Source organism: Osmerus eperlanus, chromosome 4 (assembly GCF_963692335.1).
Source record: "Osmerus eperlanus chromosome 4, fOsmEpe2.1, whole genome shotgun sequence".
Taxonomy (NCBI): domain Eukaryota; kingdom Metazoa; phylum Chordata; class Actinopteri; order Osmeriformes; family Osmeridae; genus Osmerus; species Osmerus eperlanus.
In genome coordinates, this window is record NC_085021.1 from 20,698,920 (window position 1) to 20,724,695 (window position 25,776).

At 45.2% G+C, this 25,776-nt stretch overlaps 1 protein-coding gene across 5 annotated transcripts in view; it reads right to left on the minus strand.

The window, feature by feature from the left end:
* Nucleotides 1–664: 664 nt before the first annotated feature.
* The window catches only part of kazna (kazrin, periplakin interacting protein a), a 151,412-nt gene continuing 126,300 nt past the window's right edge, over nt 665–25,776 (minus strand). For 3 of the 5 annotated variants that reach the window (XM_062460167.1, XM_062460169.1, XM_062460170.1), the window contains 14 exons: nt 24,634–24,825; nt 14,358–14,494; nt 13,569–13,739; nt 12,853–12,936; nt 11,348–11,540; nt 10,712–10,848; nt 10,001–10,124; nt 4,298–4,503; nt 3,736–3,854; nt 3,194–3,425; nt 2,966–3,067; nt 2,115–2,281; nt 1,204–1,345; nt 665–963 (listed from right to left, as the gene is read on the minus strand). In XM_062460167.1, the coding sequence (XP_062316151.1) occupies nt 805–963; nt 1,204–1,345; nt 2,115–2,281; nt 2,966–3,067; nt 3,194–3,425; nt 3,736–3,854; nt 4,298–4,503; nt 10,001–10,124; nt 10,712–10,848; nt 11,348–11,540; nt 12,853–12,936; nt 13,569–13,739; nt 14,358–14,494; nt 24,634–24,825 (2,165 nt within the window). In that variant the 3' untranslated portion in view covers nt 665–804. Of the gene's footprint in view, nt 964–1,203; nt 1,346–2,114; nt 2,282–2,965; nt 3,068–3,193; nt 3,426–3,735; nt 3,855–4,297; nt 4,504–5,149; nt 10,125–10,711; nt 10,849–11,347; nt 11,541–12,852; nt 12,937–13,568; nt 13,740–14,357; nt 14,495–24,633; nt 24,826–25,776 lie in introns of those variants that run through there. The other 2 variants (XM_062460168.1, XM_062460171.1) reach the window with 2 other exon arrangements.

Sequence of the window (25,776 nt, forward strand, 5' to 3'; positions counted from 1 at the left end):
AAATCGCTCTGGATTAGAGCGTCTGCTAAATGACTAAATGTAAACTAAATCTAATGAGTAAAACAACTCCACTGTTGTGTTTGACTTCCTACCTCTTTCCTTAGATTTCTTTGTAAAAATATTTTGATTATAAGTGCTACACAGAATTTAATTGTTAGTTTTGAGTCATATTTTGCCAGCTTTATTTTATCAAATGTTGAATGAGAGGGTTAATTCACTTTAGACACAGCAGTGTAAATATACAAACTGAAAAAAATACTATCTAACATGTAGCAGGCAATAATAAAAATTCTGTTCAAGTTTTTCATTTTTTCTGACAATTTCTGTCTCAGTCAAGTTTACAAGGCATTGTTTGTTTGCTGCTGTAGAACTAGATGAAAATGCCAAGACATTTGTTAAAAAAGTATATTTTTCTTTCAATTATTTGTGCTTTTGTTAGTTTAAGCTGATTCGCCAAAGTACCCTGAAGAAACAAAAAATAAATTCCTTTCTCTCTTTACGATAAGAAACAGACTTGTCAATAAGAACTACAAAAACAAACTAGCTGAATGAATTTCCTGTTGAAAAAAGCTTTGCACATAAAAAAATAAAACATTTAGTTTAGTTAGGGCAGATAACACACGTCAAAAGCTGTTCTTAGATTGGAAAAGCAAAAAGTTTCTTCCCCCAAAAAAAAAGAAGTGCTTTCTGACCAGTAAAGGCTGAACTCTAGAACAATAACTTCTCTGAAGTCTGACTGACACCCTCAGGGTTTATGCAGAGCAGGGACTGGAACCCACAACTTCTTGGCGCGGTTTGATGACATCACACGTTGGTGACCTCAATCCCCGAGTAGCCATGGATTGGGCTGCCCTCTGACCTGGGAGGAGCTTCTTCGCGACCTTCTCTGGGCAGTGACCCATAGCTGCTATGACAACTCAAGTCCCGCCCACCACGAGCCTTGGGGCTGAAACCAACCGGAGGCTGGTTGGAGGGGGAAAAAAGGAGGAGGGGTGGTGGGGAGAGAGGAAAGAGTGGGTGACTTTTAGTGATACGATACAACTTCATCAACCATTTCCAGAGATTAATCTTTGGCTTCACAGATTCCTTGCAGTGATCTCATTCCATTCTTGTCTTGCTAAAAATTAACAGACATTCTTGCAATGCCAATGATGAGGAGCGGAATGGTGAGGGAAGGTGAAGGGGGGTGGGGTACCGACCCACCTTGACCGCTCGCCGGCGGAGGGAGCCCTCATCGTCCGTGTGCCGGCTGGCGGAGCTGGAGGGACGACCCAGGGAGTTCTGACGTAGCAGGGTGGGTGGGGTGCCCATGCCCAGCCTCTCGTAGTCCTGCTGGGCACCAGACCTGGAAGGGGGACAGCAGGGGTGTGTGTGAGTGACTGTGTGTGTGCATGTGGTGTGTATCTGTGTGCCTGTGTGTCAGTTTGCAAGTATTTGTTTGTGTACGTGTATCTGTGTTTGCTTTCGTGTGTATGTGTGTTTTGGTTCGTGTGTTTGTTTGAGTTTGTGTTGTGTGTAGTGGGCTGTAACTGTAGATACTACAAAAAAACTACTTGGTCATGGCAACTACACTCTCTTAGCTCGTGTTGTCCCGCTGCATGACTGTGTCACCGACATTACCATCACGGTCATGTGCTTTGGCCAGAATGACATCATCATCACATGATCCATCTGGTAAGCTCCCACAGATGAGAAACATCTCTATCTGTACTCTATATCCCTCTCTCTCTCTATAGGTCCTTTCCTCTATAGGACCTCCCTCTCTCTATAGGTCCTGTCCTCTATAGGACCTCCCTCTCTCTATAGGTCCTGTCCTCTATAGGACCTCCCTCTCTCTATAGGTCCTGTCCTCTATAGGACCTTCCCTCTCTCTATAGGTCCTGTCCTCTATAGGACCTCCCTCTCTCTATAGGTCCTGTCCTCTATAGGACCTTCCCTCTCTCTATAGGTCCTGTCCTCTCTCTCTCTCTCTCTCTCTCTCTCTCTCTCTCTCTCTCTCTCTCTCTCTCTCTCTCTGTCTGTCTGTCTGTCTGTCCTGTCCTCTAGGACCCCTGCATGACCTCGCTCCATTTATCGTTTCTCTTCCTCTCTGGTTTTCCTCCAGTGTTCCTCACCTGGCAGAGTTGACAAGGCTCTTCATCTCCTCCACCAGGTGTCGGCGGACCATGTGCTTGCTGTTGGGAATCCCCAGGGCCATTGCCATGGAATCCGTGTTGAAGGAGGGGTCGAGCACCATGATGGCCCCGTGAACTCCGCTGTTCTGGAGACCGTCCGCAAACTCCTGTATGGGGAGAGAGGAGGGACACGGGGCTGTTGTTCTTCCAAAAGTCAAAGCTAAAATTCCGACCGAGGACAAAGTTTTCAACCAAACTCAACGCCTGGCGTTGTGATACTGTATTACTCCGGTCCCACAGGGGAGTATTGGTGGATTCATAACGTGTTTTGTAATGCTGAACTGCACCTTTTGACTTGTGATGCTGAAGGCTATTACTATATCTTCAGACATGTTGAGGATACTAACAAGGTATCAAGACGAACAAGCCTTCTTACTGACCATGTGGAATACTCTTATGCCTCACCATGGAAACTGCTGGACAGAATAGAGTGCCCAGTGTAAGTATTGACGCTGACTATTAATGTCAAAGCATTTCAATTCAACACTAAGTCCATTCAGAGAACACAGACTTGTAGCTTAACAAATCATCTAGCCTTTTCCCCCAAGCCAATCCCTTGCATTCTGCATGTTATGTAATACATGACATTCACTGAACTCATTCAATATACGTTTTTATCCAGAGTGGCTACAAAAGTGGATATAGCACGCGCAGCAGATAGAACTGCACTTCTGGTCCTTGACTAACAGTAGTACAGTCGTTAACGGCAACGAACAGTCTGTGTTTCAGGACACGGTGCAACAACAACACCACATATTAAACCGAACAATACACAGTACAATTTCCCCCACCTTCAGGTCAATTTCTCTGACCCATCTCATGACCCGATGACACGTCCACACCAGAGGGTCCAGATTCTGATGTTCACACTGCCCCCGCCGAGCTTGGAGTGCCTGCAGATGTCGCCGGTGAAAATAAATTAGATTAAAAAAATCGAATTTTTTGAGTGTGAATATAAATTGCGTTTTTCAAGCAAAACTCCTAACTAGCTAGCCTACCTCTGTCCATAGCTAGCCTACCTCCTTGTCGAAGTTAAGCATGTGCAGCAGCTCTATGCCCAACAGCAGGCTGGCCTGGTGGAACTTCTTGGTGACGTTGAGGAAACGCTCCAGGTCTCGTCTCGTCAGGGAGTTTAGCATGCGCCCGTCCACCAGGTGTGTGTGGAAGGCTTGGGAGTACTGCGGCAGGCCTACGTCACTCAGCCAGGCTTTGGCCACCCAGTGATGGTCCATGTCGGCAGCCTTGGACAGCCTGCAGGGTGAAAGTAGGGGGAGAGGTCAGGACCAGACAGGGGCATCTGTGTAGTGTAGATACACGACTACCAACTATAGTTGTACAGGATTTATCACGGATGCAGGCAGCAGCCTGTGATTGAAAGATTTAAAATATTACTCTACAAATATGTCTTTCAGTGTACCGTTAAATTTCCCAAAATAACAGCCCAGGTAAGCAATACTTGCTACCAGATGACACTGTCACAACAACATCATGTCTGTCAAACCCCCGGTATGGTAGACTACAGACATGTAGCCTACTCTACGCACAGGAGGCTCGTACTCACCCTCTGCCGTTCTCTGCATCCCTGTAGTCCTCGATGGCCAGGCGAAGCTTCCTGCGGTGCATGGGGCTGCTAACGCCAAGACCCAGCTCCAGGTCATCATCTGTCAGACCCAGCAGCACCTGGACACACAACACATCGCAACACTGCCGTAACTACCCCGTTGCAACACTGCCATACTGTAGCTACGCCGTATCGAATCACTGCCATATAGAGACATCGTCGAGCTAATAAGACTATATCTAGGGGAAGTGTATGGGTGAGATTAGGATATTATGCAACTATTTGGACACAGAGTTTGACAGTCTCAGCAACATCTGCCGAGGGAGAAACCATGCATGCACTCTTTCGCTAGCTCTGATGCTATGCTAAAGCAATACGAATATTACCCAAAAAACTTTTATTTCTCTGTCCTCAAATCACTCCCATCTACATGAGTGATGAAATCATATTATGGGAGAAAATAACAGATCATGTTGCTAATAGGTCATCTAGATAAACCCTATGTCTTGAAGTGTTAGGTGGACATAAGGGTAAAATAAGTTAGTGTTTCTTCGTGTCATACCTTGCCACTCTTAACATTCTCAGAGCAGGCCCGGATGTACATTGGCATTGCCATAACAACTTCCAGCCAGGCTTGCACCGTTCCCGCCCTCCAGATCGACATGGTCGTGGTCCTGGCTAGCTCCACCTGCTGGAGGCGGTCCAGTGGATCCTCACCGTCTGATAGGCTGAGACTGAGGCGGGTGGGGCTTGAGAGGCTGTCTGAGTCTGGATAGGTGGGCGAGGGGCAGGGGGAGGAGACATGAGTAGGGGACGTTTGGGAGTAAGGATGGCAGTGGGTGCATTGGATAATCCATCCCCAGAACGAGAAAGAAACTCGCAAACCTGTTAATCAACTGGGTGTTACACGTGTTATTTTCAGGCCATAGACGTACTCACTCCAGTTGTCTGATTTTCGCCTAATGACTTGCTAACTGGGCAGAGCTCCTAGACAAAAAGTTGAGTTGAGCCTCAAAGTAATTTACAAACGAACTGTCACCATGGCGGTGTTATATAAACAAGCCTTTCCAAACAAGCCTTTCCAAACTCACTAAGTAGGCTACTCAGCAAGTTTATTTAACTTACTGCTAGTGTCCACAACCTGATCCTAATGTGTGTGTACCTTTAGAAGACCCTTTAACCCTTGTGCTGCCTTCGGGTCACATGACCCAAAGGTTCATAACGAACCATCGTTGTGTTTACCCAATTTTACCCAATACAAAAACAATTAAAAATAATTTTCTTTTAACCATTGCAATGTGGGGGGTCTGAGACAGCCCGACGGTTAAAAGAAAATGCTTCACTTTGTTTTTGTATGAGGTAAATTTGTCGCAATACGACGGTGGGTCACAATGACTGATGGGTCAGAATGACCCGAAGATAACACAAGGGTTAAGCCAAAGCGATGTACAGCGGGAATTCAATCCTGCGATTGAAGATAAAAACATATGCAGTCAAAAACTCTTACCATTGAGCTATAATCACCCCACTGCCTATACAAGTTTATACTGTATGATCTAGGAATATTAGATTCTCAGAACTACAGTTTGAAACCCGAAGCTGCACCAGTCATTTTCGTACAACAGTTTTCCCCGTTATGGGCAATTGTGATTGTGTTTGTTTTATTTGAGAAATTCTACACACACCATGACAATGTGTATGTCACACGGTGGCGATAGTATATTCTCCACCAGGTGGCGATCTTATACTTATTGAAAATTCCGTACTTAACCGTAATTCTTTTTCACAATGTTACACTTACTGTTAAGCTTTAGGAGTTTTAAAAAGCTTGGTTATTGGATTGTACAGGTATGAATAAGACACTGTGTTGATAATCCTTTACTTCCGATTTCAGTGCCTTTTGTTCATTCTCTTTACAGTGTCGAGCTGTAATTTCTAGACATCTCTAAAATATCTAGACCTAAAAGACAAATAAAGTCATTTTTATTATGAGAGGAAGGACATTCAATTAAAAATGTATATTTTGGGCCTTCACTCCATGGTGCATTTGTGTTGCACCTCTCGCGGTGCATGAAAGAAAAAGCCTTGCAGCTTCCGTCTGCACAAACGTATGTTTGGATTCTCGAAGTGTGTTTTAGGGTGATGGAACAGGTTCACCATGGTTTCCATAGGTCTTCGCTGTCTTTCTTGTTCTGTGTTCTTTACTCTGACCTCCATTAGAATATTACTGACCCGGAGGGCACTAAAACTAATTGCGATTCATGTAGTTATGCTAAAAGAGGAAAATTATACTTGGTGCTTTGTTCATGTAAAATCATTTGAAAAAGTTGAATTGCATTGACCAACTCATGGGTCAGCCATAACAAAGAGAGTGAATCAAATAGAATATGGTAATTTTCCATAGGCAGTCAATTTACACAGAGTAGAATGTGTCAACCCTTTTTCTGAGAAGACGGCGATTCCTACAGGACCAAACTATGGCCCAGATGGCTGCTTCAGTGAAACGAACATGGACATCAGCCAAAGAGGACAACCACACATTCAAACCACCAGCCTTGACCGTCCAGCGGCCATTTGAAGAGCAACCCGTTGCCTTGGAGACTGGCCAGAGATTGTGTGAGGAGGAGAATGTTTGTGTTCTGTGTGTCGGTTGAGAGCACACACCGCTGATCAAGTCTGTCCCGTGGTGCTAGGCAGTCACCATGATTGTTTACATGTATTTCAGAACTTTGGCTCTGGACTGGCTGCTGACATCACTGAAAGAAGACCTTGTGTTATTGAAAAAAGTAAAACAGCAGGCCATACACTAAGGTCAACTTGAAGCAGGGCTGGTATCAAAACGAGCAATTCCTCAGGACACCAGAAAGAGTCTGCGCACACAGTTAGCAAACCCAGCAAGACAGCTCTGAATATGGACTGACCGATCTGTTCATGAATTAAAGATCCAAAGGATCGTATTACTTGAATCACTTTCATGGGTTGCTTCACTGTGTTCAGAGTCCAGGGGATATTAGGTGAGACAGGGAAGGATCAGTCATTAAGGTTATAGGCTGTGTTATTGACACTGTGTCCACAATGGGCAGTGTTCCAACAGTAACAAATGCCTTCCTTTCCTCATCTCCTCCTTCACGGCCATTGTAATGATCAAGCCAATTGTTTCAGAGAGAGTCTGGGCCATGGAGGCGAGGAAGCCACCAGGAAGTGTTGGAACACTGCCAGTCAAAGGTGGACTGAGTTTGCTGGGGAAGCTGTCATTCAGGTTTTTTAATAATGGCAGCTCCCAGCATGCGAGAAGGATTTAGGATTAAAGCCAAACCACAACAAATACACAAACAGAGGGAAGAGAGGAAGGCAGTGTGGTAATTCTTCGTTAATTATTTTATTTTAAAATAATCATTTTTTTTTTCTCATTTAGCTTTAGCATATTTTGCCATGCCTTTAGAATGTCTTTTCTATCTGTCACTTCTACACATGTCTAAACCTCAAAGAGTCTCCATGGAGAACTGTTCTTTTTACTTTAAATAAAACTCTTCAATAATAATTAAAATTTCAATAGTGTTACCTCATTTACAAAAAGCAAAAATATTTGCAGATATGAAGGGGATCTTCTTTGCAACATAAAATGATGGATGATAGACTGATAAGAAATATTTCAGCAAGACAGGATCAATAAATATTCCTGTAGCGAATTGGGGTGAGACCCCTGAATAAAAAAAGTTGAGTTGGCATTTTCAAAACTCACAAAAGCACTCTGCTTACAGTACAATATGTCAGCTTCATCTTATTCGGGCACCACAACAGGCTGTAAGAGGCAAGAATACAGTGACAAATCAGCCTTTGGTTGTTGACATCAACTGTGAGCGACTTGCCATGTAAGGATGAGCTATCTAGTGCTATGCAGGGGTCTCTATCTGATGTTTCTACCCATAATCCTCTCTGCTTTTGGGGAGGACCCTTTGAAAAGCAGCATTATGTTTCCAATTGAATTTGTGCTCTTGTGACTCTTAACACGGCTTTAGGTAAGATGAACAATTAACCACGTTAGTTAAGTGTCAGGGTAATGGAAAACGATTTCCTGTGAGGCAAGGCAGACATCTACAATAAGGCTATGGCGATAGAACAGAAAAAAACGTAATCCAAGTAGATATTTTTCCCCTGGAAAAACACTATTAACCTTTGGCACCTCGTTAATTGCATTTATTTCAGCGATGGCTTGAACCTAAATTCTGATTTCCTGATTTTTGGTTTGACATCAAGGTCAGGGGATAAGGTGTGCGTTTGTTTGTTTGATTAGCCCTGCTAAATCTGGATTTAGGGCAAACCAGCAAGCTGCTCATCAGAATGACTTCTCCCTCTTTAAACCTCCCTCATGGCCATGCTAGTAGGAGTCAGATGGCTGAGCGGTTATGGAATTGGGCTATTAATCCGAAGGTTGCCGTTTCGATTCCTGGCCGTGAAAATGACGTTGTGTCCTTGGGGGCAAGGATAAGAGCGTCTGCTAAATGTAAAAATGACTAAATGTGAATGCTAACTCGTAATAGAAGTTGCAGCCTACTGTCACTTTCCCTAATGGACAACTAGCAGAGGTTCGTGTGCCATATTCAAACACAAACATTAGGAGCTGAATAATTAATATTTGGAAAGGATAAGAGTACGACTCAACACAGAATGCGCCGGAGTGGGCACGTGCACTGAGGAAATGCAACTCTGACAGTTGGTTTGTACGAAGACGAGCGTCTTCACTTGGAGATAAAACTACACTGCAGAAGAAAGCTATCACTTTCCTGTGAAGAAACGCTTGGATCGTTTCTGATTTTGTTTAAAAAGTTTGGCATAAATTAATCCTGATTTCCTTCTTACAGCTGCTTATCCGAGTAATTAAAACAGGATTATAACTGTGAAGCCAGTGTGGTCTTTGAAAGCTGTTGAAATCCCCAGACTTAATCTCTCTGACCTTCCAGAAACCCACGCAATTTCGAAACGTGTCCTTCAGGAAATGAATGAAATGTTTCACTTTCACATTTATATTACCTGACCTGCCTCGACTCCTCTTGAATACAGTTTGATAAATCAAGCCAAGCACCTCAAGATACACAATCCCTCTCTCTCTATGGTGTTATACTATCAATTCTTTGGATTACTAATACTGCAGGAGGACATGTCTTCTCATTAAAGAAATTCTGCCAGGAAGTTCTAGAGGTCAAAGGTCGATCCCACAGGCACCATGCAGAGGGAGTGGGGTAACGGCATGCATGGCCCTCCACACATGCTGCGACCGGGGACACCTGGGTCCATTTCCACAGCTGTCTTTTCCTGTTAGGAATGGCTTTGCTCACCTGTACGGATCTATCCTAAACTGGCGAGAGTTGTAAACAAAGCAAAATAAGTTTTAAAAGAGTTCTGAAGTTTAGGTTGAAAGTAGAATATTAGTGTTCTGACAATTTAGGAATTGCAAAACATTTTTTGCTGGGATTTACAGATTTTGGAGGTGGATTGGACGTGTTTTGAAGTTACAGATAGGTTGTTTTATATTGATACCAGATTGAGGTGAGAAGTCTGCACATTGCCTACAGGAAAACCTTTTCTAAATGGGTGGCAGGTAAGGAATGGACCAAGCACAGGACAATGAACAGGGGAGTTTAAGTTAAAGAAAACAAAAGGGATGAGGGGTAAAAAATGGCAAAATGCGAGAAGCATTCGGGACATAAGACATTTACAAGCACAAAGTGCACACTGACTGTTATTTACAGGTACAGCAGTCCTTCAAGTTTCCAGTTATCGAAGAAAAAAATTAAAACAAAAAAAAACTAATATATAAAGACAATTAAAATAATTCATAACAGAGCTCTTTTTGCTCGGCAGATACAGTGAAAATATCCACGCTTAAGGGACCAAGGCGATGTGCACGGTCAACACTATTTACAGAACTGTACAGACATAAAGATGCAGTTTGCTTGTAATGTTTACACTTCAGCGAAGCAAGACGCACTTCAGGCTTCTAACATGGCCTCTGGCCATGGACAAACAAAAACTCACACACTTGTTTACTCATGTACACACTAAGGCGCACACAAACATACGTACGCACGCGCACACGCACACACACACACACACACACACACATACAGCTACGTCCGAACGCATGCGTGCAATAAAACTAAACCCTCTCTTCGGCATTGCCGCTTGGGGGCACTGGTGGTTTGTCTCAACACCTTTCTCTACCAGTCAGCATCTTCCTCTATGTAGTAGTCAGGGGTGGATGTACCATCAAACAGCCCAGGGTCCAGGGACTTGCGCTGCTTGCCTCTGGCAAAGACTCGTGACAGAGAGCCCAGTCCCATCTTCTCTTTCTTCTTCTTACGTTTCTGGTCCTCTAGATCTTCTAGAGACTGGAGGGGCAGGAGAGACGGAGAGATCAGAGGGAGCGGGATAAAGGAATGGGGAGAACAAAGAGATGATGGCACGCATGAACGAGAGAGTGGAGGAGAGAGAGCGATGATAAGTACACTACAGAGGGCATGGGAGTGTGAAGGTTCCCCCCACACATTCAGCTGAGATCACAAGCTGTATCACAAGCCTTCCTATCAATGCAGTAATCATGGAGTGAACTCTCAAAATGTCTGAAACATCATTGAAATAATATAGTTTACTATAGTTTAGTAATAGTATATCGCACAGTATGTATAGTAAAGTAAATGCACCGTATGCTAGTACATTACAGTACAAAGTATGGTATAATAAGGTATAGCATAGCAGAACATACTATCATAGCATAACATGACAGCATAGTATAGTCTAGTATGGTATAGCATAGCATAGGTTAGCATAGCACAGGTTAGCACAGCATAGCATAGCATAGCACAGCACAGCATAGTACAGCATAGCATAGCATAGCATAGTACAGCATAGCATAGCGTGGTAGATGAAAACTGTGAAGGGGCTGATTACTTGTCAGGGTGCGGTGAGCCGCTCTTACATTGCAGAGGGAGTGTGTGCGGTGGCGGGGGGAGTTGATGTCGCTGGGCGTGGAGGAGCGGTCGGCCTCCATGGCCGACGCGTCAGAGATGATGGAGGGATGGCGGGAGTGGCACGGGCTCACACGCACCGCCGCCACTGCAGGGACAGATGGGTTGGAGACAGGCGCTTCAGACATGAGGGGTTTAGGGATTTATTTTTTATATGATGTGTGAGTTGATGGTTTATCATGTATACTTTATCTGGATCTGTGTGTAAGGCAGTGGTTCTCAATCCTGGTGCTTGTGAACCCCCCCCCCCCCCCCCCCCCCCCGCTCTCCATGTTTTAGATGTTTACCTGCTCCAACACACCTGATTCAAAGAATGGGTCGTTATCATGCTCAGCAGAAGCCTCACAACGACCCATTCATTTGAACCAGGTGTGTCGGAGCAGGGAAACATCTAGAACATGCAGGGCAGGGGGGCCACGAGCACCAGGATTGAGAACCACTGGTGTAAGGGTTAGGTCATGCAAAACAGTGTGTGCGAGTGTGCCAATATGTGTGTTTTAATGTGTGTGTGCCTGTGTCGGTGTGTGTGTATGTGTGTGTGTGTGTATGCGTGTGTGTGTGTGTATGTGTGTGTGCTCTCCTCATACCCTGCCGGTCTGTGGGGTGTCCGGTGTGGACGTGGTACAGAGTCTGTTGACTCTGTCTGATGGCCGCCGTGAGAGGCAGGTCTGCTTGCATCACCCACTCCTGGTTGTTGCCGTTGACAACGGTTTCCGTGGGCATGGCCAGAGAGTGGCGTTTGGGCACGTCCTTGGTCAGGGTTGCTAATGACTGTTTGGCCTTTAGAAGAGAGAAAAAACACACACGCGTACACGTGTGAACAAATGACCACCTCTCGTTTTAACGGAAGAAGAAATTCAATAATCGCTGATCTCTCTTGAACACATTTGCAAGTCGTTTGTACCTGTGTGTGTGTTTGTGCTTGTAAATGTCTCAGTGTGTGTGTGTGTGTGTGTCTGAATGGGGATCCCACTACAATAGATTTTCTGAGTGAGAGTGTTCTCTCCAGGGTTCCATCTGTCTCATGAAAAATGCAACCGTGTCCATGTTCTCCCTGTTGTGTCTCCTGTTGTGTTGGAATCGCTCATGTACAACATAACGATGGACAGAATAGGTGGAGGAGGTGTTAAATGCCACCATAGAGAGAGTGAGAGAGGGGGAAAGAGAGATTGAGAGAGAGAGAGACAATAGCTGAAGCTGATCAGAGTAATGAAGCTGTTACGTAAGTTTAATGACTCCAGCTGCTACAAAGCATGTCCTTTTCTGGCAGCGTAGGAGTGGGAGAGGTGGCAATTTTGTGTGTGTGGTTGTGTGTGCGTGCATGTATGTGCCTCTATGTGAGTGTATGTGTGTTTGAGAGAATTTACATTTACATTTAGTCATTTAGCAGACGCTCTTATCCAGAGCGATTTACAGTAAGTACAGAGACATTCCCCCTGAGGCAAGTAGGGTGAAGTGCCTTGCCCAAGGACACAACGTCATTTGGCACGGCTGGGAATCGAACTGGCAACCTTCAGATTACTAGCCCGACTCCCTCACCGCTCAGCCACCTGACTCCCTGAGTTTGTAAAAGCAGAGAGGTTCAGAAGTAAAGGGGACATGGACTATATTGCATAATCATCATGCCAGGCAGCAGGCTCCACAATCAACAGAACTAAACATCGTCCACCATCACAACCATCCACCTACTAATCCCAACGACATTCTGGATTATCCCTGTTAGAAGCCCAGGCATGCAGGATAGCGACAAAGTCTAGCCACTGAAACTAGAACACACGACGACCCAATCAATGCTGTTAGTCGATAGTTGCCGTTCCAATAGCAATCATCACACCAATTCTCCTTCCGGATACTCAGAATCCCAGAATTCCTCCCACAAATCCCCAAATTCCTCCCAAGAAATCAGGACAAAGTTCAATTAAGACATTCAAATAAAATCATCCACAAATCAAAGGCTGGGGATCATTCCTTCAGAAAATTCATTCAGATATTGACGGGGGTTAGTGTCAAGTCTGCATTCGGGAGATCCGGCAACAACTTAGTACAGGTCCAGGGGTCAGAGGTCGTAGGTCAAGCAGGGCCTGTTTCTTACCGCCGTGACCCTAGACGCAAACTCTCGATCCGTGTGGCGATCAAACACCCGGTACTCCATTCTGTGACTCACACAGTTACTTATCTGAGGGGGAGACAAAGTGTGGGGAATGGGTGTGGATATAGGACACACACACACCTACACACACATACACACACACACACACACACACACACAGAAGCACCAACACACCAGCACCTACACACAGACACACGCAGATACACTCACATCTACACAAAAAAACATTGACAGCTACACACACACACAAGACCTTTTGAAAGTGCTTCGGGGAACCAAAGGTCAACCAGGACTCTTGAATGGTGAATCTTTATTACAGTACTTCTTTGGAACTCCGTGTACTTTGGCAATCCCCTCGCCCAATCCCCTCGCCCAATCCCCTCGCCCTTTTCTATATATTGTTTCTTCTTTGTTTGCTTGCATGTGTACGTGTTTGTCTGTGTGTGTGTGTGTGAGAGTGTGTGTGTAGGTGTAAAGGTGTGTGTGTGTGAGTATTTGTGTGTGTCTGTGTGTGTGTGTGTGTGTGTGTGTGTCTGTGTGTGTCTGTGTGTGTGTGAGTATTTGTGTGTGTCTGTGTGTGTGTGTGTGTGTGTGTGTGTCTGTGTGTGTGTCTGTGTGTCTGTGTGTGTGTGAGTATGTGTGTGTGTCTGTGTGTGTGTGTGTCTGTGTGTGTGTCTGTGTGTGTGTGTGTGACTCACCATAGCCAGCTCGGCCTCCAGCTCCTTGATCCTGTTTTCCTTCAGGTCCAGCTGGGAGTGCAGAGCGCTGGCGTTCTCCGAGGCCTCTTTGCTCTGCCTCCTCAGGTCCCATTTCTCCCTCTCCAGCTGGTCCTTCTCCTTGGCCAGGGCCTTCACCACATCCTCGCTCTCCTTGGCGCGGGGAGGAGACAGACGAGAGTAATGAATGCTCACCTCAAGCCAAATACCTTTCTAGATGTACTGATCTGAGGCTGATCAGGACACTACACAAGCATCACACAGTCTGTTTTTGATTTTTTGATTTTTTTTTAAGGTATATTTCGGGGCATTTTTTCATGCTTTAACACAGTGGTTCTTAACCCTGGTCCTCAGGGAACCCCTGTCCTGCATGTTTTAGATGTTTCCCTGCTCCAACACACCTGATTCAAATAAATGGGTCGTTATCTAGCTCTGTAGAAGCCTGGTAACAAACATGCATTTGAATCAGGTGTGTTGGAGCAGAGAAACATCTAAAACATGCAGGACAGGGGGTCCCTGTGGACCAGGGTTAAGAACCACTGCTTTAACGGACAATTTGCAAGCGAAGTGTGACAGGAAAGGCAGGGAGAGTGAGAGTGAGAAGGGAACCCATGCAGCAAAGGGCCAAGGACGGATTTGAACCCAGGTATCTGCGGTAAGGCCTCGGCCCACACGGCACGCGCACTAAAACGGTGACATTTTACAAACATGTTATCCAGGTGTGTACGTGAGCGTGGATGCGTGTCCTTGCTGTGTGAGAGTGCGGCGTACTTTTCTGTGCTGTTCGTAGTTGCGTATGAAGTCTCGTAGCTGTTCCTCTCTGCTCTCCAGCGTGGCATACAGCTGCTGCATCTGGTTGACCAAGTCGGCCTTCTCCACCTTTAGACGCTTGCGGTCCGCCTTCATCGCTATGGAGATGGGCCGGGGAGAGAAGGTCAAGAGATCGAATCAAATCTTATTTGTACAGCCCTTTTTACATTTACATTACATTTATGCATTTAGCAGACGCTTTTATCCAAAGCGACTTCCAAGAGAGAGCTTTACAAAAGAGCATAGGTCACTGATCATAACAACGAGATAGCCCCAAACATTGCGAGCACCCAAAACATGAAGCATACATTGTGGAAAACCAAATAAGTGCCAAAGGGAAGAACCATAAGAGCAAGCAGTTAAACAAGTTACAATTGAACAACATGAAACTCCCCACAAGAGTGCAAGAGTGTACCTGTAGAAAAAAACAATCAAAGTAAAATATTTCACAGCTAGTACAAGAATTTGAAACCGTTACAACTAACCAACAAGAGAAAAGTGCCTTTTCATGAGCAATGTCACAGAAGGTGTCATATATGCCTTTAGAACGGCAGCTAAACCAACCAAGACCCTGTAGGAGATAACAAGAAGTAACGAGGATGAATGTACTATGATGCATTGTATAAGACTACTGGGAATTGTAGTTCTGAGGTCAGTTCTGGTCTTGGAAACCTGAACACAACACATCCAGAAAACCACACAAGAGCATTTCTCTGAAAGACGTCTTGGTGTTCCTACCCAGTACAACACAAACACAACTGGAGGATGCTAACTAAGCCGACCCTTAAACATGAGCCATTCTATCCCGTCGTCAGAGCTCAGTCCAGGCTTGTAACGAGGACGGTATGTAAAACACATCACTTGGACGCTGCAGTTTCCCGGAGCCTAATGCACTGTGACAGCTTCTTGATAGAGAGGTGAGTTAGAGACGACCCCTGGTGTCAGTCTGCCAGCCTCCCGTGTCCACCGTGGAGGCTGGGAGCAGGCAGCCTCTCTCCGACACTAGACCCACACGTGGGGTGGAGGCTGGGAGCAGGCAGCCTCTCTCCGACACTAGACCCACACGTGGGGTGGAGGCTGGGAGCAGGCAGCCTCTCTCCGACACTAGACCCACACGTGGGGTGGAGGCTGGGAGCAGGCAGCCTCTCTCCGACACTAGACCCACACGTGGGGTGGAGGCTGGGAGCAGGCAGCCTCTCTCCGACACTAGACCCACACGTGCTGACTGGGGTTCAGCACAGCCACACGGACCACCTTTCTCATTCATCGTCCTCTCACTTTTATGTCGGTCCTGTTCACAAACGTTAAAATATGTATTTCTGTTGTCAGTGGCTGACATCTCGTACTTGTTTTGTCAACCCAACTTCTTATCTTGTCTAACTTCCTGACACTCTTTGCCCTTGATCTCTACCCCCCCCCCCCCCCTCTCTCTCTCTTTCCCTCCTCCTCCTCACGTCTTTATCCATCCTAACCTCTTCTACTCTTTGGAGTCGTTCACAAACTTTGCTTTCCTCTTCCCTAACGTGCTCAACTTCACCCACCTCTATCCTCTCTCTTTCTGCTCTCCTCGTCTCTCTCTTTCCACTGTGCTCTCCCTCTTCTCTTCCTCTCCTCCCTCCACCCCTCTCTCTCCCTGCACAAGCCCGGTCTCCAGCTGCGACTCATTAATTAACTTCCATTACACACTTGTTAATTGAACGACATCCACAAGCTGCATCGGGGGACACTCTGACGCTCTGATAGACAGCGCAGGCCTATTCCAAGGGCAGTTTCACAGGCACTGTTTTTTTTTTGCCCTCCTCCTCTCTTTCCACTCTTTCACCCTGTTATCCAGGAGAGGGTGTCACGTTGCCATGGTGATGTTCGAGCCAACTTCACACAGAGCACAAAGGACAAAGACAGTCCCTCATTGGCCCGAGACAGGAAGTTCCCGAGCACCTGCCACAGGATGTGGTATTAAAGCCCCCTTTGAGCTGGAGCTAATTTATGCACACCGAATCGCCCACCTGCCACTGCGTGGCAACACAACTCTCTCACACGCAGAAATAGAATTCAGGTATTGTTTGAAACAAAAAGTATGTGAGTGCACCGGGTGCATTGCTAACTTGTTTACCAACCGTTTTATTGGGTGTAGAAGAGATGTGAGAGAATGGGAAACCTCTCAGAGAACATCAAGGCAGACAGGTGAGACAGAACTGTGTGCGTGTCTTCCCCTCTGAAAGCCAAATTAATGATTCCCACTCTCGGCTGACTCTGGGAGCCAGTCCAAGACCTCAGCCTTCCCCAAGTCATTACCCGCTCCGACAGGAAACCACCAGGGGACAGAAAGAAGGCTAATGTGTGTACAAGTTGGGGGACGAGAAGATGCCGGAGAAACTTAATGGATGTTCTCGCTGTGAGAAACCTCTTTCCTGTTCTTTTCTCTCAGTTTGTTTGCAGAGATGGGAGTTTTGAGAGTGTGTGTGTGTTTGTGGGGAGGGAGGCGAGCGTGCATTTGTGTGTTGTGTACACAGTGTGTGTGTGCTTGAGGTCATTCCAGGTATGATTCAGCTTCTGGACACAAGGGGCTGTGAGGATACAAAACACAAAAGGCATCAACATCCAGGCAGCCATCTACCCACTGCTCCACAAAGGCCGTCCCAGACTGAGACCTGACCCGCCACGGCTACACAGCGCCTCATCATCGCACGCGTAAGTGGTTTGAGACCACATGAAACGCACTCTCTTCAACCAACCCAGCTGTTGTGTGTGCGTTTTTTTCCCATGGTTTTGTGAGCTGACAGCTCTAAAAGCCTCTGCCTCCTCTGTGCAGATACTGGAGGGTTAGTAGCAGCTGTGTGGAGAGGCTTTGCTCATTAGCGTGTGTGTGTGTGTGTGTGTGTGAGAGTAAGTACGTCTGTGTTTGTGTGGGTGTGTGTACGTGTGTAAGTGAGTATGTGTGTACATGTGTGTACATGTGCATGACTGTGTGTGTGTGGAACATTGTGTTCCCAAGGGAGGCTCAATGACTAGAGTGGCTCCTACTTCCTGTTTTCTGAACCAAAATAGTGGTGAGGTCGCCAGGTGACAGGCTGGTGGCACAGCTAAGAAGATGCCTGATTAGAACATGTTGCTCTTGAGTAAGCATCTTCTTTTGGTGTTCAGGTGAATATATGAGTTCTTAAGATGTTAAGGAGTGTTTGAAAATGAAGTGGAAATGAGAGTTTTAGGGGATGTTGTTGTCAGTTAGTTTTTTACTGCTCTCTTCCGCAATAACAAGTTGCTATTTTTATTCAACACACTTGAAGAACTTGAGGAGTAGCAGGAATGAACACAATTAGACACGCTGTGTTATAGTGTATTCCGGTATGGCCATTCCGGTATGGCTTTGGTACAAACCATGTTTATCTAGAAGGCTGCTTGAATGAAATGTATACAATCTTACTGATCATGAGGCAAACCTGCAGGGATATCATTTCGATTTCACATAGATGAAAGCACAGTAAAGTCAATTTTACATACATCCGTCAAATAATCTCAAATGAGGGAGTCAGATGGCTGAGCGGTGAGCGGTGAGGGAGTCGGGCTAGTAATCTGAAGGTTGCCAGTTCGATTCCCCGCCGTGCAAAAATGACGTTGTGTCCTTGGGCAAGGCACTTCACCCTACTTGCTTCAGGGGGAATGTCCCTGTACTTACTGTAAGTCGCTCTGGATAAGAGCGTCTGCTAAAATGACTAAATGTAAATGTAAATCTCTAATATTTGCTGAATTCTGGAATCCTTTAGCTTGATTTTTATGGATTCATGAAAATGATCTACTGGATCATCTCTTCGACAACAACAATAAAAACGTCGATCTGACGCGAGTTGGAGAGTTGTGAAAAATCTCCATAACTCAAGAAAAACACACACAACATTGCAAATACGATACCACCAAGAAAAAGAAATGTTTAAAAAATACAGTTGGAGGAGACTGTCCAAAACAAGGACGTCCTGAACACCCATGACAAAGAAGGTACTTGAATGCAATATAAACACACCTGCACTGGTTTCAACCCTGCGAGCTTCATTCTCAGGCTGAGGGTCCCTTTGTTTCAGACAAGCTGCAGAACTGGAGATGGGACAGGCTCTCATTAGGGCTCTCTTCAAGCTGAGCAAGTTCTTCATACTAATGAGTGGATCCACTTCTCAGAGACTCTCCATGTACTTCTTGATGTACTCCACAGTAGAACTCATTGTCTAGGCCGGCCGGCCTTTCTCAATCCTTGTTCCCGGGGTCTCCTGCATGTTTTAGATGTTCCCATCTTCCAGCACCTGATTCAAATGAAAGATTGTTCTTCCGTTGAGCTTGATAATGACCTATTCATTTGGACCAGGTGTGTCAGAAAAGGGAAACGTCTAGAACACGCAGGGTAGGGGGCCCCCAAAGACCATGATTGAAGAAGGTTAAGTCCCCTACAGTATCATCTTAACCCTTGTGTTATCTTCGGGTCATTCTGACCCATCAGTCATTGTGACCCGCCATCGTATTGCGACAACTTTACAGCGTACAAAAACAAAGTGAAGCATTTTCTTTTAACCGTCGGGCTGTCTCAGACCCCCCACATTGCGAAGGTTAAAAGAAAATGCTTTTTATTAGTTTTTGTATTAGGTAAAATTGGGTAAACACAACGATGGTTCGTTGTGAATCTTTGGGTCATGTGACCCGAAGGCAGCACAAGGGTTAAAATATAATGGTGTGAAAGAACAAGAGAGCTTATCCATGCCTGAACACTAGAACTACACGGACAGCAAGCAAACTAATATAGCAAATGCTCCAAGAAACACTATTTACATTTAGTCATTTAGCAGACACTCTTATCCAGAGCGACTTACAGTAAGTACAGGGACATTCCCCCAGAAGCAAGTAGGGTGAAGTGCCTTGCCCAAGGACACAACGTTATTTAACACGGCCGGGAATCCGACCGGCAACCTTCTGATTAATAGCCCGATTCCCTAACCGCTCAGCCATCTGACCCACTATTTACTCAACACCGTTGAGAACGTCATTATTTTATGCTCGATCGCCATTGGCTGTAGGAGGAAGAAGCACCTGGCTGTAGGATGAAGAAGCAACTGGCTGTACCTCAGGGTAGCTGAGGACGCCATCGGCTCTGACACGACGTGATGAGAAGCGATTATCCACAAGCTCCCAGGACAACCGTTGACCCTGACAAGCACTGGGACACCTGCTCAGGCCCAACCAGGGATCACGCCAGACCATTAAAAATGGATCAAACGCTGCTTGTTAACGGGTGGTCTTGGAAACCTTAAGCTTAATTTATACTTCGGTCGCCGACACTTTTGAAATGGTCGCCGACGAAAAAAAAGTGTCGCTCAGGCTGCTGCATTTATACTTCGGCAAACAGTCACCTGTGCTCAAGGTTCGCGTGACGTAAACAGAATCATTTTACCGTTACATTCATAGATATGGTTGCATTGTTAACGCTTTGTAGCCTAGGTGATCAATCGGAGAAACTGACAATTTTAATTTTTCACTATGTGACGACATCAGCGCCAGTAGAAATTTCTCACTTCCAAGCGACGGTTAAAAGTGTCGACCGTGATGTCATTTCTGTCTGCGACCTTTTCAAAAGTGTCTGCGACCTAAGTATAAATTGGGCTTTAGATGAGTGCGTGTGTGTGTGTTAAGCAAAGGGGCATGGACCATTCAGTGGAAGAATCAGAGAGGGAAGCAGTCTTTGATGAAGACATTTCAGATAGAGATAAAAAATGTCACATTATGCTGAGTAGCCCATAGACTAACAGTATCATTTTGTGCAGAAAAGCCACTTTGAAAACCCATCCAGCATGTTTATTAACTAGTCAGATTGAAATGTAGCTGTGGTGTCATCTTCCACTGGAGCTTCAAATTCTGACCTTCGCAGAATTAGTGACCACCATTTCCCAACCCCACAAGCTCATTACAGCCTGTCTGCATACAGAACGATGCTCTATAATGGCAAGGGCTGCAAATGAACTCCCCAGGGCTTATTAGGTCAGCTCATTAACAAAGACCACACCCTTACAGTTTCTGGATGGATTCTGATTGGCTGCGTTCTTGATTGGACAGTTGGACAAAGGTACCTCAGCCAACCACTGGGGGCCACTGTGATCTCAATCAAAACCTCCCCGGAGACAGACTCTTCTGTTATGACAGACTACGGGCCTTCTAAATGATCTCTTGAGATAAAAGGCGACCCGAAGCAAAAGATAATAAATCACTTAGGGAGGTTTGGAACGCCTCAGCAAGACTATTTCCGCCATGAAGAAATCCAATTCGACTCTTCCTAAAAAGGCCCCTTCATTTGTTCAAACCTCTAAAACCTCAAATTAATTGAATGGGATCGGGTCAGGCAGTTACGAGAGCATGGATACTTTATGAGTAACTGCAAAGTGTGTGTGTGTGTGTGTGATTATTCTGAGAAAGGGACCCTGACTACAGTGCCTGGCTGCTCTATGGGAACATTGTAGCGTGAAAAAGCACCAAACGCACCAGCCAGACTGTGCTTTGATGATATACATTCTGTCCAAGACTTTAATTTCTGCCTACAATGACAGGGAATTCCTGAGAGATAGTCATTAGGGCACTGTGGAAATGGCTAATTAAAACTGTCTACGTGGCCAAACATCACTGAATAATTGAACCAAACTTGTTTGGTGGCTAAACGAGAAACAGTTGGACACCAGAGAAACCTGGACAAGACTTGACAAGGCTCATATTCTTTGCATCCAATAGAATAATTCTGACTATTTCTCACAGTTTGTCCATTGGAAATGATCCATTTTCAAACCGTTTGTTGGCTAATCGTTTAGTTTGCTTTCCTTGTCGTCTTTTTATATGCGAGAAATAATTTATCTTTCTTGCTGCAAGAACACAAGACAGGGTAACTATCAGTGACCCTGAGACACAGGCATAATTGCATACGTCTCACTTTGTTCATCTCTCCCCGGCTACACCCCCTGATCTGTACTCTGGCCTTTCTCTGCCCACGCCTGCCAGCGCTGGTGTCCACGGGCATCACAACAAACCTGGCAATTGTGAGCAGGTGGCAATTAGCAAGCAGCCCAATTACAGTGCTCACAGCATGGTGCCCTGACACGGCGAGGGAGTGTGCATGGAGATTCACAGTCACACTGGGTGGCACTACATCTATACACACTGGTGGTGGTGGTGGTGGTGGAGGTGGAGGTGGAGGGGGAGAGAGAGAGGAGAGAGAGAGGAGAGAGAGAGAGAGAGAGAGAGAGAGAGAGAGAGAGAGAGAGAGAGAGAGAGAGAGAGAGAGAGAGAGAGAGAGAGAGAGAGAGAGGGGGAGGGAGTCATGTGGCTGAGCGGTTAGGAAATCGGGCTAGTAATCAGAAGGTTGCCGGTTCAATTCCCGGCTGTGCGAAATGACATTGTGTCCTTGGGCAAGGCACTTCACCCTACTTGCCTCGGGGGAATGTCCCTGTACTTACTGTAAGTCGCTCTGGATAAGAGCGTCTGCTAAATGACTAAATGTAAATGTAAGTAGGGAGAGAAAGAGTGAATACTACAATCAGAGAGAGTGGTGGAGGGAGAGAGAGTGACAGAATAGAATAGAACAGAGATTATTCGGTACTGTATTAAACTTTCATTGCACTTTGCATTAATAAACACCAGATGAGAAGCACATACTTAAAACAAAAACGTTTTTGTCCAAACAAATATTCTGTTAAAACAAAACTGTGGGAAATGAATGACTGAATATCAACTCTTAAACTTCATAAATGTATGATTTAAGTTACATTTTTTCAGTGAAAAAGTGTTGTCCCCTATAAACATGTTGTGTTACCTAATGAGGCAGTCTGTGTTTAGCAAAACAGACAGTTCAGTGTCGGTGGAATGTCAATTATTATTTTTGGGCGCAGCCAGCAACTTTACAGCCAATTAAACTCCAGCAATCATTTTCTAGCCAATCGGCTTTGGCGAGGCGGGTCTTTCTCCCTGGCTACTTTCGTGAAACCACTGTCAATCAAACTAAAGCTGGATGAAAGCATGGAAGTTCCGTCAAGGCTCACGTTACTTAATCAGAATATGAATGGGATTTATTCGCCATGAAAGTTTGCACAGACAAGGAATTTGCTTTGGCAGGAAGGTGCATACAATAAACATATAGGAACCTAAAATTTAAATATGTGGACTATCTATACTATGGGTACATAAACTAGCAGTACTAAGTCGAATTAGAATTAAATAAAATATACAATAAAATAAAATATATTAGAACAGAAGTTACAGTTGTAGAAACTAACTGATCTGCTTTGATGCGTTGAAGAATCTGACACTCTGACTTTTAACTGTCGTTACCGTTCATTTTTATGAGAGTACAGTCAGACAGTACAGCTAGGTGAGCATTAGCCTGATGTGGCTAGGTCGCTGTTCCTTTAACAGTGCCTTGTTCTGCGGTTGCCATGGTTTCAGTGTTGTCAGTCTCCTGGTGCTTCATTGGCCCACAGGTTCACTCTCCAGGATTTAGCTCTCCTCTTTCAAAACAAACCCACACTATAATTATCTCTGCAACTGCTCGTTAGCATGCACCATGAGAGAGATTTCCATCGTGGATTCATGCTAAACAACTGATAAAACAACAGCACAAGATCCTTTTTTTTTCTTGTTTTCTTGTTTGTGCTGTTGTTTTATCAGTTGTTTACCATGAATCCAGTTGTCTATTTTCTGTAGCATCCTAACAGAAACTTGAAACACATCGGTGTTTCAAGTTCCTGTTAGGATGCTACAGAAAATAGAGCCGGCCGAGCCAAAATGTCTGGCTCCCTTCCCAACGGCGGCCACTCTGTGGGGGCTTGCTAACACGAGCTAACGCCAGCTAACCTTAGCGAACCAGCCCTCTGCCACCCGCCATGTCAAGGACTCAACACAAAGCACATTTGCAGTGAAAGCAAGCCAGGGAAAGATGCCCATCGTTTGACATCGAGATCCAATATGGTGTTGGTGTAACAGTAACAGGGTCCAAAATCCTACTACCGGCTTGATAGAAAAAGGAAATACTAGTCCATATATTACACCTGCTCTAGAGCCAATATGTGTTAGCTATTGGATTGTAGAGTACACATTAACATCCAATCTTTGTGGAGGCTTTTCACTTCTGAAAGCAAGCAGAGTAGGTGTTTAACACTATACTCCTTTAAGTTCACTCTATGACCGATATAATTTCCTCTTTCTACATAACAAGATTACTATATCACAAGATTGAGAAGCAACAACATTATACTCCCGCATCAGCTCACCTCTCTTGTAAGCGCTGGAGGCTACCCCCTTGACACAATCTAAACAAACTGATATTAATTTGAGGATGACAACTAGCAATTTCCGTTGTCCTCCCACACGAGGGGGTCTAACTTGATCTTAGGGGCAGGTCTGCCTCTCTTAACATCTCCAGACTCCTGGAAGCTGTAGAGTCCCTCCAAATTTATCTTTCATAACTTGTGATCGTTCTGCGTCCCTGCAGGGGTTTGTCGGCTTTGGCCCAGCGTTTGGCCTTTGTGGAAGATCGTGAGTCATAAAAAGTCTAGAGGTTTTCATTTTAAAAGACTTGCTGTCAAACAAACAGTGGGGGAAGCAGGGGTAGTTTGAGACATGACTCTGTTCAACATTCCTCTGTTCCTTTTTCTTCTTATCTCAGCAGCGTAGGCAAACTGACAAGCAAAGAGTCACAGGAACAAAATCCCATGACAACCCTTGATGTGTTAATTTGATAGCGAATGAAGTTTTTGTCCTCCACTGTACACCACCAACAACCACTCTGTGTGGGAGATCATTTTCTTTTGATTAAATTTAATAATTCATAACTGAATAACTGTCTGCTTCTCTCAACTCAGTGTTGCTTGATGACAGTTATGTCAGAGAGAGGGACTGATGAGTTTGGTCTGTAGACCGAGATATAAAAAATGCATGTGTGTGTGTGTGTGTGAATTAGACAGGAGTTCATTACATTGATCAAACCCTTGAAAATGTTGCAATGTACAGTAAATGAGGTACGCTTGGTGTTACGAACATCAATGTTTAGGCAAGAAAGAGAGGCCTAACGGAACACAAACGGCATAAAATAAGTTTGCTCATTTCGTCTGTGGCCGATCCACTGGTCTCGAGGCACGGGGGTCAGACAGATCAAGCGTTCCCAAACGCTCGACCGTCTCTCTGAACGGTGACTGATCCAGGTGTGTGTGTGCTCCCCTCTCACCCTGCAGCGCCTCCTTGGCGCGGTCCAGCTCCTGCTCCTTCTGGGCCAGCTGAACGCGGAGCTCTGTGGCAGAGAGCACGTCGGCCGAGCAGCCTCCCTGGGTCTCCTCCAGGTCCTTGCTCAGCATGACCTTCATCTGGCGCAACAGGTGCACCTCCTCCTGCAGCTGGGCCACCTCCTCGCGCAGGAGAACTGGGGAGGGAGAGAGGAGAGGGGGTGCAGGGAACGTTTAGAGATCTGTTCTCGTGTTTTACGTGCCGTGTATTTTTTTCTTCTTCAAATAACTGCAAAGATGAAACTTTACCGAAATGAAAGTGAGAAGAAAAAGTGAATTCACACACAGTTGGGTTGTTTTTCGTAATAGTCAATGGTTAATTGGTGGCGAGCCTTTTGTTTGAGGTCTCAGTAGCATTTGCTTTCACGTATTTAAGTACTGCGTTTTTACATGGCACCCATGGGAGTCTGTCAAGGATAAACGGTCTCCAAATGGATCCATTTGTTTTTCGGGGTACAGTTAGTATGTGAAATGAATGCCTGTTTGTATTAAGGAACATGAGTCAGAAGAAAGGAGGGAGGGGGACGGATGTTACGACGCCATTTGCTGTGAAAATGGTTTGTGCTTCATGTGTTGAGTGGGGTGAGAAGAAAAAGATAAGAGGAAGGATGGTTTTATATTTCTGTTTGTTACTGATGACGGTTCTTCAAACAACCTCTGAAGATTAGAAGAAATGGAGAATGAGGGACACAGAGAAAGTGAGAAATATATTCAGCACAATTTAATGACTTGTTGATACTGCTCGATACTGCTGTCTTTGGGTTGTTTGCAGATTCCTGTCACTATAATAGCCCATAAGTTGAACGACAGAGTTGTAGAAGACGAAAATAGTGCTAAACCCGAAAAGGAAACCTGTCAAAAAAATACGTCTAATGGTTGTTATACCGACAAAAATATATGCTGTGAGTCTGGAGAGTAATATATTTACATTTACATTTAGTCATTTAGCAGATGCTCTTATCCAGAGCGACTTACAGTAAGTACAGGGACATTTTCCCCGAGGCAAGTAGGGTGAAGTGCCTTGCCCAAGGACACAAGGTCATTTGGCACGGCCAGGAATCGAACTGGCAACCTTCTGATTACTAGCC